We start from the raw sequence: 13074 nt of genomic DNA, 5'->3' as shown, positions 1-13074 counted from the left end.
TTCTCCCGCCTGAGCATCGACAAGTGTTTGCATAGAAATCAGTTTTGGATTCTTAATCTTTTATTCCAGCACCATTCTTTCAGCTGTAATCCTTCGCAGATATTGCTTGTGATGCATTCTTGGCTTTCAATATGATATTACGTACTGTATTGCTTCATTTCATAAGATGTTCAAGCTAGGGAAGACATTGAAATCTCAGATATTATGTTTTCATTTTGATATAAATATATTCTTGGGAGTCTCATCCCCCGACCCCCTCCCATCTTTTTATCATGATTTTCTGCCATATATAGTTATGGATTATTAACTGTAGCATTATATTGGTAGTTTTGAGATGCCAGTTGGATCTTAATCTTGTTGGTTGGTTTCATATAAACTGGTTCTGTCCTTATGCATGTGTACAGCTTTGATCTAAAACAAGTTCCTTTCTTCAGTTTATATGCTGTAATGAATTTCCATTGCAAAGGGAAAATTACACTTTACTACCGTTAAGTTTTCCTCAATTTGCAATTTTGCCTCCAAAAAAATTGCAATCGATCTTAACAAAATTTCAAAAATTTGCAATATATTCATTCTGTCAGCTTATTCCGTCTTTCCTGATGGAAATAGCCGCACGTGCACTGCACGTGCAATTTTTGCTGTCTTCTTCACCAAATTGCCCTTATGTTTGCTGTCTTCTTCACCACAGCTCTCAGCAACTTCCTCTGATCAAACCTCTCCATCACCATTTGGGCCTGATCAAGTACCGGTCTGATCAAGTACTCTGTTCATATACCCAAGACGTTGAATTTATTGAACTTTCATGTGGTGGAATTCGCTAAAGCCTATATGCTTAGAGTTCAACTATAGTTGTGGCTTGCTCATGGCTAGCTCCTTCAACAACATTAGCATCTATAGTTGTGGCTTTGAGTTCTCTGGCGTCTCATAAGAAGTTCTTGAAGCAGTTAATTACATCTCTGTTATATAAATCAATCGGCAGATGAATAAAATATATCCTATAATTAGTAATGAGAAGATTCCTGTTTACGTTTAATAATGATGGTAGATATTTATGCAGTTTAAGTTTCTTAATTGTAACTGGTTTTATTTCAACTATTATGAAAGCCTCATGAACTTTTCTTTCATGCCTTTCAGGTGTTTGCTTTTTCTATCATGGAGAACGACATACATCTGGTATCTGTACAGCAGGATTCCCCTGAAGTTCCATCTCTCATCAAGCATATATCATCAAATGATGTTGCCGGCTTTGATGATACCAAGTTGACTAGCTTCAGGAAAGATCAGTGTCAACCAAGTGAACCTGAATCTTCTAGTCCATCAACTGGTGTAAGTTTTTCCTCCAATCCTATGCTATTTAATGCAGTGTGGCGTAGTGAGAAGCTGAATTTGTACACACTAGAATTCATGCACCACTCTTCTATAAATCCTATAAAACTCTTAAGAATTATTGATAAAACTGAAGAATAGCATCAACTGGGTGGCTAGACTGTCCTAATTATGCCTGAATAGAAGTTATGAACGTAGCCATGAAAAGAAAATTATAAAACTAACCTTTATTAAAAAAATTGCAAACTCGCTCGAGTGAAACTTTTATCATAAATTCCCTTGAGCAAACTTTCTGTTTCTCTCCCGTAGTATATCTCTCAAGCAACCATCGAGGGAGACTCGAGCAAAAATCTATTAACATTTTTGCTCGAGCAACCATTGACCGTGAGTCGAGTAAACTCTTGGGTACTCGCAGGATCACAAGTATCCCCTTCTGAAGCATTCTCCCTCCGCTCAAACCTCTCCATGAAGCCATGAGTAATCTAGTCTACATCACTATTGGAAAGGAGTTGGCAGTAGTGGAGTACATTTCCTAATGGAAGTAATCTTCTTGATTCAGAAATTTTTTACCCTTTTCCTTCAAGATCTTTTGTCTGCATTGTTTACCATGTTGGTTCTATAACTGATACATAGGAAAACACAACAAGGATATAAAGATGTGTACATATATTTATAATTATTTATACCATGGAACAGAAACAACTACTGTGTTATTAAATCAGGGGGGCGAAACTGAACCCATCTACCATCATCAAAGGGTGCCTTCTGTTTCTACCAGCTTGCCTCCATCTCCTGTTGGAGTGAACATCAGAAAAGTTCTCTTCAGTCGTGACACAATTTTTGCTGATGGAATTCCAGATTCTTCTGGTGTATCCGGTACTGCTAGCGGCAAACCACCAAAACAGCCACAACATCATTCTGAGCCAATTCCAACAGCCGCTGCATATAATGAGGCAATTGGTGGTGGACAATTTTCCTACCACCAGAGTATTCCAAGGTTGAAGGATAAGAGATTTGATTCTTTCAAAACATGGTCCGGGAAATTTGAGAGGCAGATCACACTACTACGTGGAAAGTCGCCACTGGAAGCTGGAACTGGGGATGAAACAGTGCCGAATAGAGAAGTTGAAAAAAATTTACCTGTGGACCGCTACTTTGATGTCCTGGAAGGGCCAGAGCTGGACACCCTTAAGGTATGTGTTTTTCTTCCCCCGCCTTTATGCACATTTTAGTTCTTGTTATATTCTTTCTCAATATTATGGGTTGGCCATATTATGATCTTGTTTTTCTTTCAATGAACCCAAATGTTGGTGTGCTTGGTGCTTCTTGATCATATTGATGGTTCTTTTTTTTAACAGGCTTTAGAGGAAATAGTACTACCGGATGACAAGACATGGCCATTTCTTCTGCGTTATCCCATCTCTTCATTCGGTATCTGTCTTGGTGTTGGCAGCCAAGCAATTATGTGGAAAGCCCTGGCGAACTCTGACCCTGCAAAATTTCTTCACATAAGCCTGAGAGTAAATCTCGTTTTATGGTGTATTTCAATTGCTCTTATAGCCACTGTTGCCTCCATCTATCTTCTGAAAATGATAATCTACTTTGAAGCAGTTCGCCGTGAGTACTACCACCCTATCCGTATCAACTTCTTCTTTGCCCCATGGATAGCCCTCTTGTTCTTAGCTCTCGGAGTGCCACCTTCAGTTGCTAATGACCTGCCTCCAGCTCTTTGGTATGTTCTCATGACACCAATTTTCTGTCTTGAGCTTAAGATCTATGGACAGTGGATGTTAGGAGGCCAAAGGAGGCTCTCAAAGGTTGCCAATCCTTCAAACCATCTGTTGGTTGTCGGGAATTTTGTGGGGGCATTACTGGGTGCATCAATGGGGCTAAAAGAAGGGCCTATATTCTTCTTTGCTGTTGGTTTGGCTCACTACATGGTCCTATTTGTAACTCTCTACCAGAGACTTCCAACAAATGAGACTCTCCCAAAAGAGCTCCATCCAGTATTCTTTCTGTTTGTGGCAGCACCAAGCGTTGCTTCAATGGCATGGGCAAAGATCCAAGGAACATTTGATTATGGTTCACGGATAGCTTACTTCATCGCCCTCTTCCTTTATTTGTCACTGGTTAGTGTCTCTGTCCCTCTTAATGCAAATAAGCATAGATCTTTTCTGGTAACTAATTTTGAGTCTCTGCCATGCATATGCTTGAGTATTCTATCTACCATTTGACACATCCCTTCAATATGTTTTGGGAAAAAAGAAAGAGAAATAGTAGGTGGGGGTGTGGTGGTAATAGCAAAGAGAATTCCAAAATTTTGTAAACAGTTGACCACTTCACTGCATTCCTAAACTTAGTTGCACCCCTAGTACAGACACTAAAGATCACTTGCTTTGTTTTTCTGATTGATTTTCTGTGCTTTTGCAGGCTGTTCGGCTTAATTTCTTCTGCGGATTCAAGTATGATATGACTTAAATTTATCCTAGTGAAAGTATTGTTCCACCTGCTTTTGTTTAATTTTCTGATTTTCTGTTTTATTTGCATCTATAGGTTCTCCCTGGCATGGTGGGCCTACACTTTCCCAATGACTAGTGCTGCCATAGCAACCATCAGGTACTCAAATGAAGTCAGAAGCGTAATAACACAAGCTATGTCTGTCATACTCGCTGGCGCTGCTACGCTTACAGTTACCGGTCTGCTTATAACAACCATCTTGCATGCCTTTGTTCTCCATGACCTTTTCCCTAATGACATGGCTATTGCCATCAGTGACCAAAAGCCAAAATCACATAGGAAGTGGTTCCATCTAAGACATGGTTGCTCAGATTCCAATGATATTGAACATTACTTAAAATTTGCAGGCTCAGATAGCAAAGATTTAGAAGCCTCTCTAAAACATCCAAGCTATTGAAAGTAGAGAAGCTTAAACTTCTAGGTCCATGTTTCAAAGGACTTAAGAAGTTGATTACATTCAATTAGTATTTTTGCTACTCACATGGATGGGAGGAACAAAATTTAGAGTTTTAGAAGTTCCAGTGAACATGTGTACAGAGTGAGTCAAGAGTTTGAGTACCTAGAGGAGACTGAAGCACAATCAGTAGCTCCGCTGAATATTGTAAGAGATGGGTTTGGGTAATAAACTTATATATGTAAGTTTTCCACTAGAGAAAGGAAATAAAAGTACCATGGATCTTGCATAGTTCTATTTACCTTTCTCATGCTAGTAAGCCATACACAGCTTTGATCTTTAACCAAAGTGCGTAAATGAAATTAAGTGGCTAGTAAGTTTGCCTTTGCAGCTGCCACCCTAAAGCAACATCAGATACGGTGATCGATAACTGCAAACATTAGATTTAAGCACATTAATTACGCACTTTTATCCTAAACCATGTTGGAGGGGGAATATTGAACAGAGACAGTATACCATTCAGAGGATTTTTAGTAGTTTAGGAGGCAAAAGCTTAATGAGCAAGCAACGAATTGAGCTTTGTAAAAGAATATATTAAGTGATTAAATTTATCAATTCTTATAAGCTTAAACTTTTGGAATAAGTAACAATTTAACATGACATCAGAACAAAGGTTCTATGTTCGAACCCTGTCTTCATCAATTTACTTCTATTTCAGTTAAATATTCCACGGGTTGAACTTTACCAATGAAAATTGAGGTTTATGAGCCCAAATGAAAGAGAGTTAAAGTATTAATTAAGAGATAAATCTCTTCCTATAAGCTTCATTATGAGCATGCCAACAATTCCTAAAGAAATTAAAGTCCGTTTGGCTTTGCGATTTCAAAGGCTAAAAGTGCGTTTTTAAATAAAATCATTGAAATTGTCTCGTTCCAAGTTACTAAAATCATTTACTTATTTAACACGAGTAAATAAGTCTTAGTTCCCTTAGACAAAGTGAATTTACGAAATTGTTCATGGTCTGTTCATAAAAAGGGCAACATCTGAAACTACTACGAGTTCCTAATCATGATTAGGAACTCGTAGACTCGTAGTAGTTTCAAGACGCATCGCTAGAGAAGTAGAACAAGAAAGAGGGTATCCTTTGGGAATCCGAGAGAGTACCTCAGCGGCGAGATATTCGAGAATGGCGACGAGGTGGGCGGGAGCTCCTAATTTGCCGGTTCTCTGAGAGTAGCGACCCTTTTTAGAAATCGGGTGAGCCGACCCACGAGGAACTGGGTTCTCTCTCGCTGAGCAGAGAGAGGGATGTGCGTGAGGGAGAGAACGCTGTGTCACCGAAAGTGAGTGAGTGGTTGTTGACGGTGGAGAGCGGTAGCCGAGAGAAATGGGGGCTGGGTTTTTTACATTGAGAAGAGGAGAAGAAAATGTTGAGCGGGTAGTGAAATGGCTTTGATGTTTTTGGCTCTGGTTTTGAATTTCCTTTGGTTTTGCTTTTTTCAACGCCGGGATAAAAAAAAAAAAAAAAAAAAAAAAAAAAAAAAAAAAAAAAGAAGAAAAAAAAAAAGAAGAAAGAAAGAAAAAAAAGGTGAAATATCGTATCCGTACGGACCGTATATGAGTTTTAAATATTTTTAAATTTAGTATTTTAGTTTTGTTTTATATCATAAATAGTATTTGAATTAGAGATAAAAACTTATTTGGTACCTGTGTTAGATTTTTTGTCCAAATTTTAACGACTCGTCATGTGTTAAACCTTAGTGGTTGACATGTGACACTATATAAAAAAAATAAAAATCTTTAAAAAATAATTAAAAATAATAATTTTTTTTTTTTTTTAAAAAAAAAAAAGAGAGAGAAAGAAGAAGGGTGGCTCAGTCCGGGGTGGTTCGGCCACCTCATGGTAGGGAAAAAATATATATATATATGGGTTTTGGCCCTTGATGACCACCCCCTTGAGCTACAGGGGTGGTTCGGCCACCCCCAAAAGTCAAAACCCTAAAAAAAAATTGAGAGTTTGTCCATGGGAGTGGTTCGGCCATCCCATAACAAAATATATATATATATATATATATATATATATATATGGGTTTTGGCCCTTGGGGATGGCCAAACCACCCCATGCCAAGAGTCACTCCTCTTCTTTCTTTCTATTTTTTTTTCCAAATTTTTTTTCAATTTAATTTTATTATTTTTAATTATTTTTTAAAGATTTTTTTTTATATATATATAGTGCCACATGTTAACCTCAGCAGTTGACACGTAGGTAGCCATTAAAATTTAGACGAAAAATCTAACAGAGATACCAAATAAGTTTTTACCCCTAATTCATGTACCACATATGATACAAAACAAAACTGAGATATACTAAATTTAAAAACACTTAAAACTCAAGTACCAATGGAGTATTTAACCAAAAAAAAAGAAGTGGAAATCTGATGTGGCTCTTGCCATGTTAGGGTGTAAAAAGATGAGAGTAGAGAATGGGTATAAGTGTAATATTTCTCTATGTATATACCACATCCATGATAAAATTCTTTCATGCAAGGCTATCGGTTGGTTTATATTGCTTTTGTTAGAACAGCTGATCGCGTGCCAAAGTGAAAATTGAAAGTATCTGCAAGAAAAGAAGAGCTTTGCAAAAGAACTTGCTGAAGCATGTCGGCAGGGAATAGCTCGATCTGATAGTTAGGCACGTTTGGGTTTTTAATTTTTTGAAATTTGAATTCAACCATAATTTAGTGTGCAAATTTCGAAGCAAATAAAGTTAAAAAAGATGTTTGGATAATTTGACTTTCTGAAATAAAATCTGATTTATTTTTAAAAAAGTGAAATAAAATCTTATTTTGTTCTTTGTTCCAAACATACCTTTAAAAGAGTATTAACTCAAAAGAAATAATCTTACAAAGACAAAAGTAGCGTGAAGGAGAAGGAGATGAATGTCCCATTTTACTTGGTGTTTGTCGCCTTTTATAGCAAATTTACCGTAATCGTTGGCCACATATTAAGTTTTCATTGGAGACTCTCCTGTTGCGAACTTGCGATGTTCCTTAGATCCCACAACTCCTACATGCGATCACCTCATGCTTAGATTCACAAAAACAATTACCGACTTATCAAAGAAAGAGATTTAGTACGATACCATGCAGCTGTTCTAAAGTGGATTATTAATGGACCGGATATCAGGTCTACAGGCCCAACATCTTTCATTCTTCCTAAAGCTAACAGAAAGCCGAACAACTGCCATATATTTATATATGGACCCAATTAAGACCCTCGACCCTCCTAGTGCATTGAATATTAAGTGCAACATGTACAAGGTCTAAACAAAAATTAAGTTCTATGCACCATTCATTGTCCCAATGCTTTGTGAGAATGATCTTGGGCTGAGTGCTTCCGACATACGTCATGTACCGAGGTTGTGGTCCCCTGGCCTGTTTGGGCCAATGTGTCCACAAGTTGTTCCAATTTCCAAAGAAGCCTTCTGAATGCCATACGTCTTTTAGCAGGAAGAAGTTGACTTCTCTATTTTCATCGTAATCAGTTTGGCGATGCAATTTATCCCAATAATAATCTAAATGACATGGCATTGATAATTACCACAAAGAAAAAGGCATAGCTAGCAGTTGATAGCCACGTACTGGGTCCTTGGTGCATCTATGGCACATATATACTCTGCTTCTTTCATTTTTGTGCCTAAATTTTTGTGGCCCTCTCTGCAGAGTGCTGTGGAATAGACAACCTGCTTCCATATTTATAAGACATTTTTCACCATGCAAATACTGACTCTTCATTTTTATTTTTTTTTTGAAGGGCTAGAGTCTTCATTATGTATGTTTTGTTTGTTTGTGTTTGATTTACAGTGAAATTAGTTAAAGAAAATTAATAGAAATCTATTTGAATACAAACTAAACTCATCTAAATTAAGCTAAGTCTGATAACTGGATAATCTGCTGCATGCATGAGACGCTGCATGGAGAGTATTTGATTGGCTAATTACGATTAATAAACCATGTAAAAATTCTTGTCTTCATATTCCTTTGTTGATTGTTCAGGATGAAACGGACCCCAAGGTTGTGTTTCCACCTTAAATATTCCTGTGTCAATATTTTGAGGATCAGACTAATCTTGGAAACCATATCCTCCACTTGCAAGTCCATGCATTGATGACAAGCACAGTTATCCCTTGGCCGGCTAGAGTTTTGTTAGTAGCTACAGTGACTGAATGATCAATAGGAGCGACAAGTAACATGTATGAGGTTCTGGTCCCCTACAAACTAATTGATGTAGCAACAAGAGCAAAACAAAGTTATAAAGGTGCTCTTGGTTATGCTTCCTTCAATCCTAAGCAGAAAATCCAACATGGAAGACAAAAAGAAGTAGAAAGGAACGAAAAAGCAGTGTTATCAGACTTTGGCATTTGTCCTAGCACATCTTGTCCATGTCTCCCAATGCTGCTGGTTGACATGTGACCAACTTTTTACTCTTAGCCATTTCTCTTTCCAGTACTTCCACTGGCTAAAATTGGGCCAATTAGTAAACTTGAATTAGGTTCCATGGCAATGACTAGCAATTGGCATTTCACGATTGGAAGATGATAGACCAAATACAGGCTCAACTATATTGGTCGAGAAAATAGACCTGGGAGCCTAAGATTCGGTAGAAGATTATAAAAGCTCAAACTGCAACCATGAAGACAAATGTAACGATCCACTCCTAATGACACAATATTGTCTGTTTTTGGCTCCCCATACCAGACTTCCCAGGAGGTTACCTATCCTGGGATTGCTCTCGCAGAAGCACGCTTAACTGCAGAATTTTGATAGGTTCATGACCATCACGGCTTTAAAACGCGTTGTGTCATAAATGGTGCATTTATTCATATAAGCACATCCTCATTCCCAGACGATGTGGGACGTCACAATCACCCCCTCTTTGGACCCAGCGTCCCCGCTGGCGTCCCTCATTGGGCTTGTGCACGCTTTCACCATCTTAGGCTGAATCTGGTTCTGATACCATTTATAACGACCCACCATCAATGACACAATATTGTCCACTTTTGGCTCCCCATACCAGACTTCCCAGGAGGTCTCATGAACCTATCATAACTCCGCAGTTAAACGTGCTTCCACGAGAGCAATCCCAGGATAGGTGACCTCCTGGGAAGTCTGGTATGAGGAGCCAAAAGCGGACAATATTGTGTCATTGGGGGTGGGTCGTTACAACAAACGCAAAGGAACATAACAAAGAACAAGCGATAAAACTCGACTGGAGGGAAAAATTCATATAGTTTAACTAGTCAAGTCAGCATAATGACTACTTGAATAAAGTCAGTAACTCCTGCCACAAGAATGCCGGGATTGTAGCACCGAGGATGAGTACTTCTTGATTTCAGTTTAGCTACACTGAGATTTTAGTTTGACTTAAACAACGTAGAATCTAGCTAATGTCAAAACCAACAAGTGAATTCTCTACATCAGGAAAATTCATATTACTATTCGAAGTATAACCAAACACCCATACCTAAAAAGACTCGTTATGAGAAAATCATACACTACAAAAAAATCGCAAATTTTGCACGATTTTAAACTGTCCAGAAATGCAGAAAAACTGTCTAGAATCAATTCCAAACTGTATTTTCTAGATGATTTAAAACCGTCTAAAATATAATGTCGCTAAATGAATTTCTAGCCGATTTGAGACCAAATCATTCATTCTTTATATTAATATAATTAATTATGTAATGAAAAACTTTGTGTCAACAACGGATCAACAGGAGATGTAATAAGGTGTGTTTTATCCGGCAATTTCACGTTGATTGAACAGCCACGACGGCTTGAATCCGATGCCTCGGGCTTGCGCTGCTTGGGTTTGAGCGGGACCGCTCTGCCTCTGGCGAGATACGCACCGAGGAAGGGAGGGTAGATCCAGTTGCGGTTGTTGGCATTGTTGGGGTAGGGCCAGAAGGCACCGTCGCCGTCGGTGATGAAGATGCAAAGGTCGAACGGCCTTAGAGGGGCGTGGGAGTTGGGTAGCGTGGAGATGCGGCGGACGGCCAGGAAGAGTGGGCTAGGGAAGTGAGGAGTGGACTGCGGGCCGTGTAGCCGGTGGATCCGGATCGAGGGACAGAGCCGTCACCGTCGATCTCTCCCTCAACAACCAATTAGATCGATCTCTTCCCAATGATTCCTTCCCTCTTCTCCCGATTCGATCCCGTCACCACTCTCGCCCTAAAATGTGACTGCGGTGGATCCGGATCGAGGGACAGAGCCGTCACCGTCGATCTCTTCCTCAACACCCAATTAGATCGATCTCCTCCCAATGATTCCTTCCCTCTTCTCCCGATTCGATCCCGTCACCACTCTCACCCTAAAATGCGACTGCGGTGGATTCGGATCAAGGGACAGAGCCGTCAGCTTCAATCTCTCCCACAACACCCAATTAGATCGATCTCCCCCCTATGATTCCTTCCCTCTTCTCTTGATTCGATGCCGTCACCACTCTCGCCCTAAAATGCGACCGCAAATTCGCGAGCATCGATGATGGCTGGTTGTGATGTTTCAGGTCAGGGTTTTTAATTTCTTTATACAAAATTTTTTTGGCTGTCAAAAGAAATGGACGGTTGTGATTTTGGCTAGGAAAAAAATCGGATGGATGTGGTGAAATTTGGGGGCATCACGCGGAGTGATGACATGGCGTGGAGAAAAAAATTTCTAGATGGTTTCATTTGAAACCGTCTGGAACTGAAATTTTATGAAGGGTTTGGTAAAAACCGTCTCTAAAATTCTCTGAGAATAACATTTATAGACGGTTTTGGATGAAACCATCTATAAATTTCTAGATGGTTTCATCCAAAACTGTCTGGAATTTTATAAACGGTTTAATAAAACCGTCCATAATAAATTTTTTATAAACGATTTAATAAAATTGTCTATAAAATTTTTTTTTTCTAGACGATTTCTAAAATTGTTTAAAAAAAATTCGTCCATAAATACCCTTATTTTTGTAGCGATAGCTCTTTGCTATCTTAAGCATCCGATAAGTCTTAAACTACCCCTAGCTACTTGTTTTGCAAGTGTACGTTCGTTGAGTGAATTTGACCATGCCAAGCATGTTTATAAGTGCAAGACTCATGACATACCGTACCACGTGGACCTATTACCATGGTTCTTCACTCTCTCCGACATCAGAAAGAGAATGATCCTCGAGGTTCTGTTTGGTTAAAAATGTACTTACCAGATCATACTATAATAGCGTACGTTATAGTAATAGTGAAGAGAAATGTTAAAATGACAACTTTAAAATAATTAGTGCACAATTTTAAAGTACAATGAAGTGAGACTCATATGTAGATCCCACTTTAATGTACCTTAAAATTGAGTACTAATTGTATTAAGAGTCGTACATGAATCACAACTCAATAGTTAAAAATGTACTTACCGTACTAAGTTAATGCTGTGGCATGATCGATGTGGCTTGTTGCCTAGTTAATAGCAAATGGAAGAGTTTTAATAAAGAACTTACCTGGCCAAGACAATGAAATAATGGTAAAAATTTTAACAATTTTATTGTTTGAATTGTTAACGATTTCAATAATAAATGGAAGAGTTAATAAATAACTTAACTGGCCAAACAAATATTGGCCGAGTTGCTCACCAACTTGTTTGGGCATGTAATTAGGCTTATAAATACTCTTATATTTACTGTTTAAATTTGACTATTCTATTAGTAAATTGCTGGAAAATCCAGATGCACTAAAGACAATAGTTGTAGGATTATTCATTAATGAGTGATGAGTGGACATCTTTCTAGGGTTTATTCTTTTTGACCTACATCTCCTATAAAGTTTGGACGGATCAGGCCGGCCAGTAGGATTTAGCTGGAATCCATATATATTGGCCATGAGAACTGATTCCCGTACACCAGGTTTACAACATCGGTACAACAGCCTCCTCACATAGGGTGGGCCCCACAATGTGTGGGGCTCACCCCATGTGAGGGGACTGTTGTACATTTATTGTAAACCTGATGTATTTCTATCATTTTTCATTTGCCATGCATGCGGAGAAGATGGAGGACCACGCTTTACTGTAGTCTGTATATATATCTAAAGTCAAATTAAGTAGGTTTAGGGTGACCGGTCACAGAGAAGGACGGAGCATGCAAATATGCAATAGATGGAAAGGCAACTGCACGCCGGGTGGGGGGGGGGGGGGGGGGGGGGGTTGGGTCAAGGGGGGTCAAGTGCCCCCTCACTTCCTATAAAAAAAATTTTACTCATGGTATAAATTTTTTTTCTTGCCCCTGGTCTTTTAGATTGCCCCACCTCAGCATTTCATCAATGGGCAAACTTGCCCACCCCTTGCCATGTTTTTTTTTCTTTTTTTTTTTGGTCAAAAGTTAGACATTTGCCATTTCTGTAAAATAGGTCAAAAAAAATATACAGAGTTGAGAGGTAGAAGGGACGAAGGTTGAAGACAAGCTGACAAGGCAAAGTTTTTAATTTCACTCCAAAACGGTGCGTTCAAAAACTTAGAAGTAATAAGTCCTAAAAAGAGTCCACAGTCAAGCACTCAAGTATATCTACAACTCTACAACTACAACTACAGCTACAACTACAACTACAAGTCTACTACTGAGTTTATGTCACTTTCATCTCAGAGTTTGCGTGTGGGCTTTGAAATATCAGATTCGGAGATCTCTCAAACATGTGCAACATCATGTTCTGTTGGACGGATGAGATTTTGTTTTGTAGTTTTTTAATTTTGTTTTTTTTTGGGGGGTTGTAAATGAAGGATCAGATGGTTCACATCCGTGTAATAGATGCATGGCTTGTG

The 13074-nt window shown here is 38.7% G+C and overlaps 1 protein-coding gene and 1 long non-coding RNA gene across 4 annotated transcripts; one reads left to right on the top strand and one right to left on the bottom strand.

Annotated features, from left to right (window-relative positions):
* Positions 1-902: 902 nt before the first annotated feature.
* On the bottom strand, positions 903-5693 carry LOC133858253 (uncharacterized). 3 transcript variants are annotated; one of them, XR_009898497.1, is made up of 3 exons: positions 5402-5693; positions 4540-4667; positions 903-956 (listed from the first exon to the last, which is right to left on the bottom strand). It is a non-coding gene; the product is annotated as an uncharacterized LOC133858253 (long non-coding RNA). The 3 variants fall into 3 exon arrangements; XR_009898496.1 differs by lacking the exon at positions 903-956 and adding an exon at positions 3955-4073; XR_009898495.1 differs by lacking the exon at positions 903-956 and having other exon boundaries at positions 4443-4667.
* On the top strand, positions 1132-4473 carry LOC133858252 (S-type anion channel SLAH2-like). The gene is made up of 5 exons (XM_062293682.1): positions 1132-1324; positions 2023-2519; positions 2685-3455; positions 3757-3788; positions 3880-4473. The coding sequence occupies exons 1-5, from the start codon at positions 1153-1155 to the stop codon at positions 4238-4240; spliced, it is 1833 nt and encodes a 610-aa protein (XP_062149666.1). The 5' UTR covers positions 1132-1152; the 3' UTR covers positions 4241-4473.
* Positions 5694-13074: the final 7381 nt, after the last annotated feature.

This window comes from Alnus glutinosa, chromosome 1 (assembly GCF_958979055.1).
Source record: "Alnus glutinosa chromosome 1, dhAlnGlut1.1, whole genome shotgun sequence".
NCBI classification, from domain to species: Eukaryota; Viridiplantae; Streptophyta; class Magnoliopsida; order Fagales; family Betulaceae; genus Alnus; species Alnus glutinosa.
This window is presented reverse-complemented; position numbering and strand designations above follow the sequence as displayed.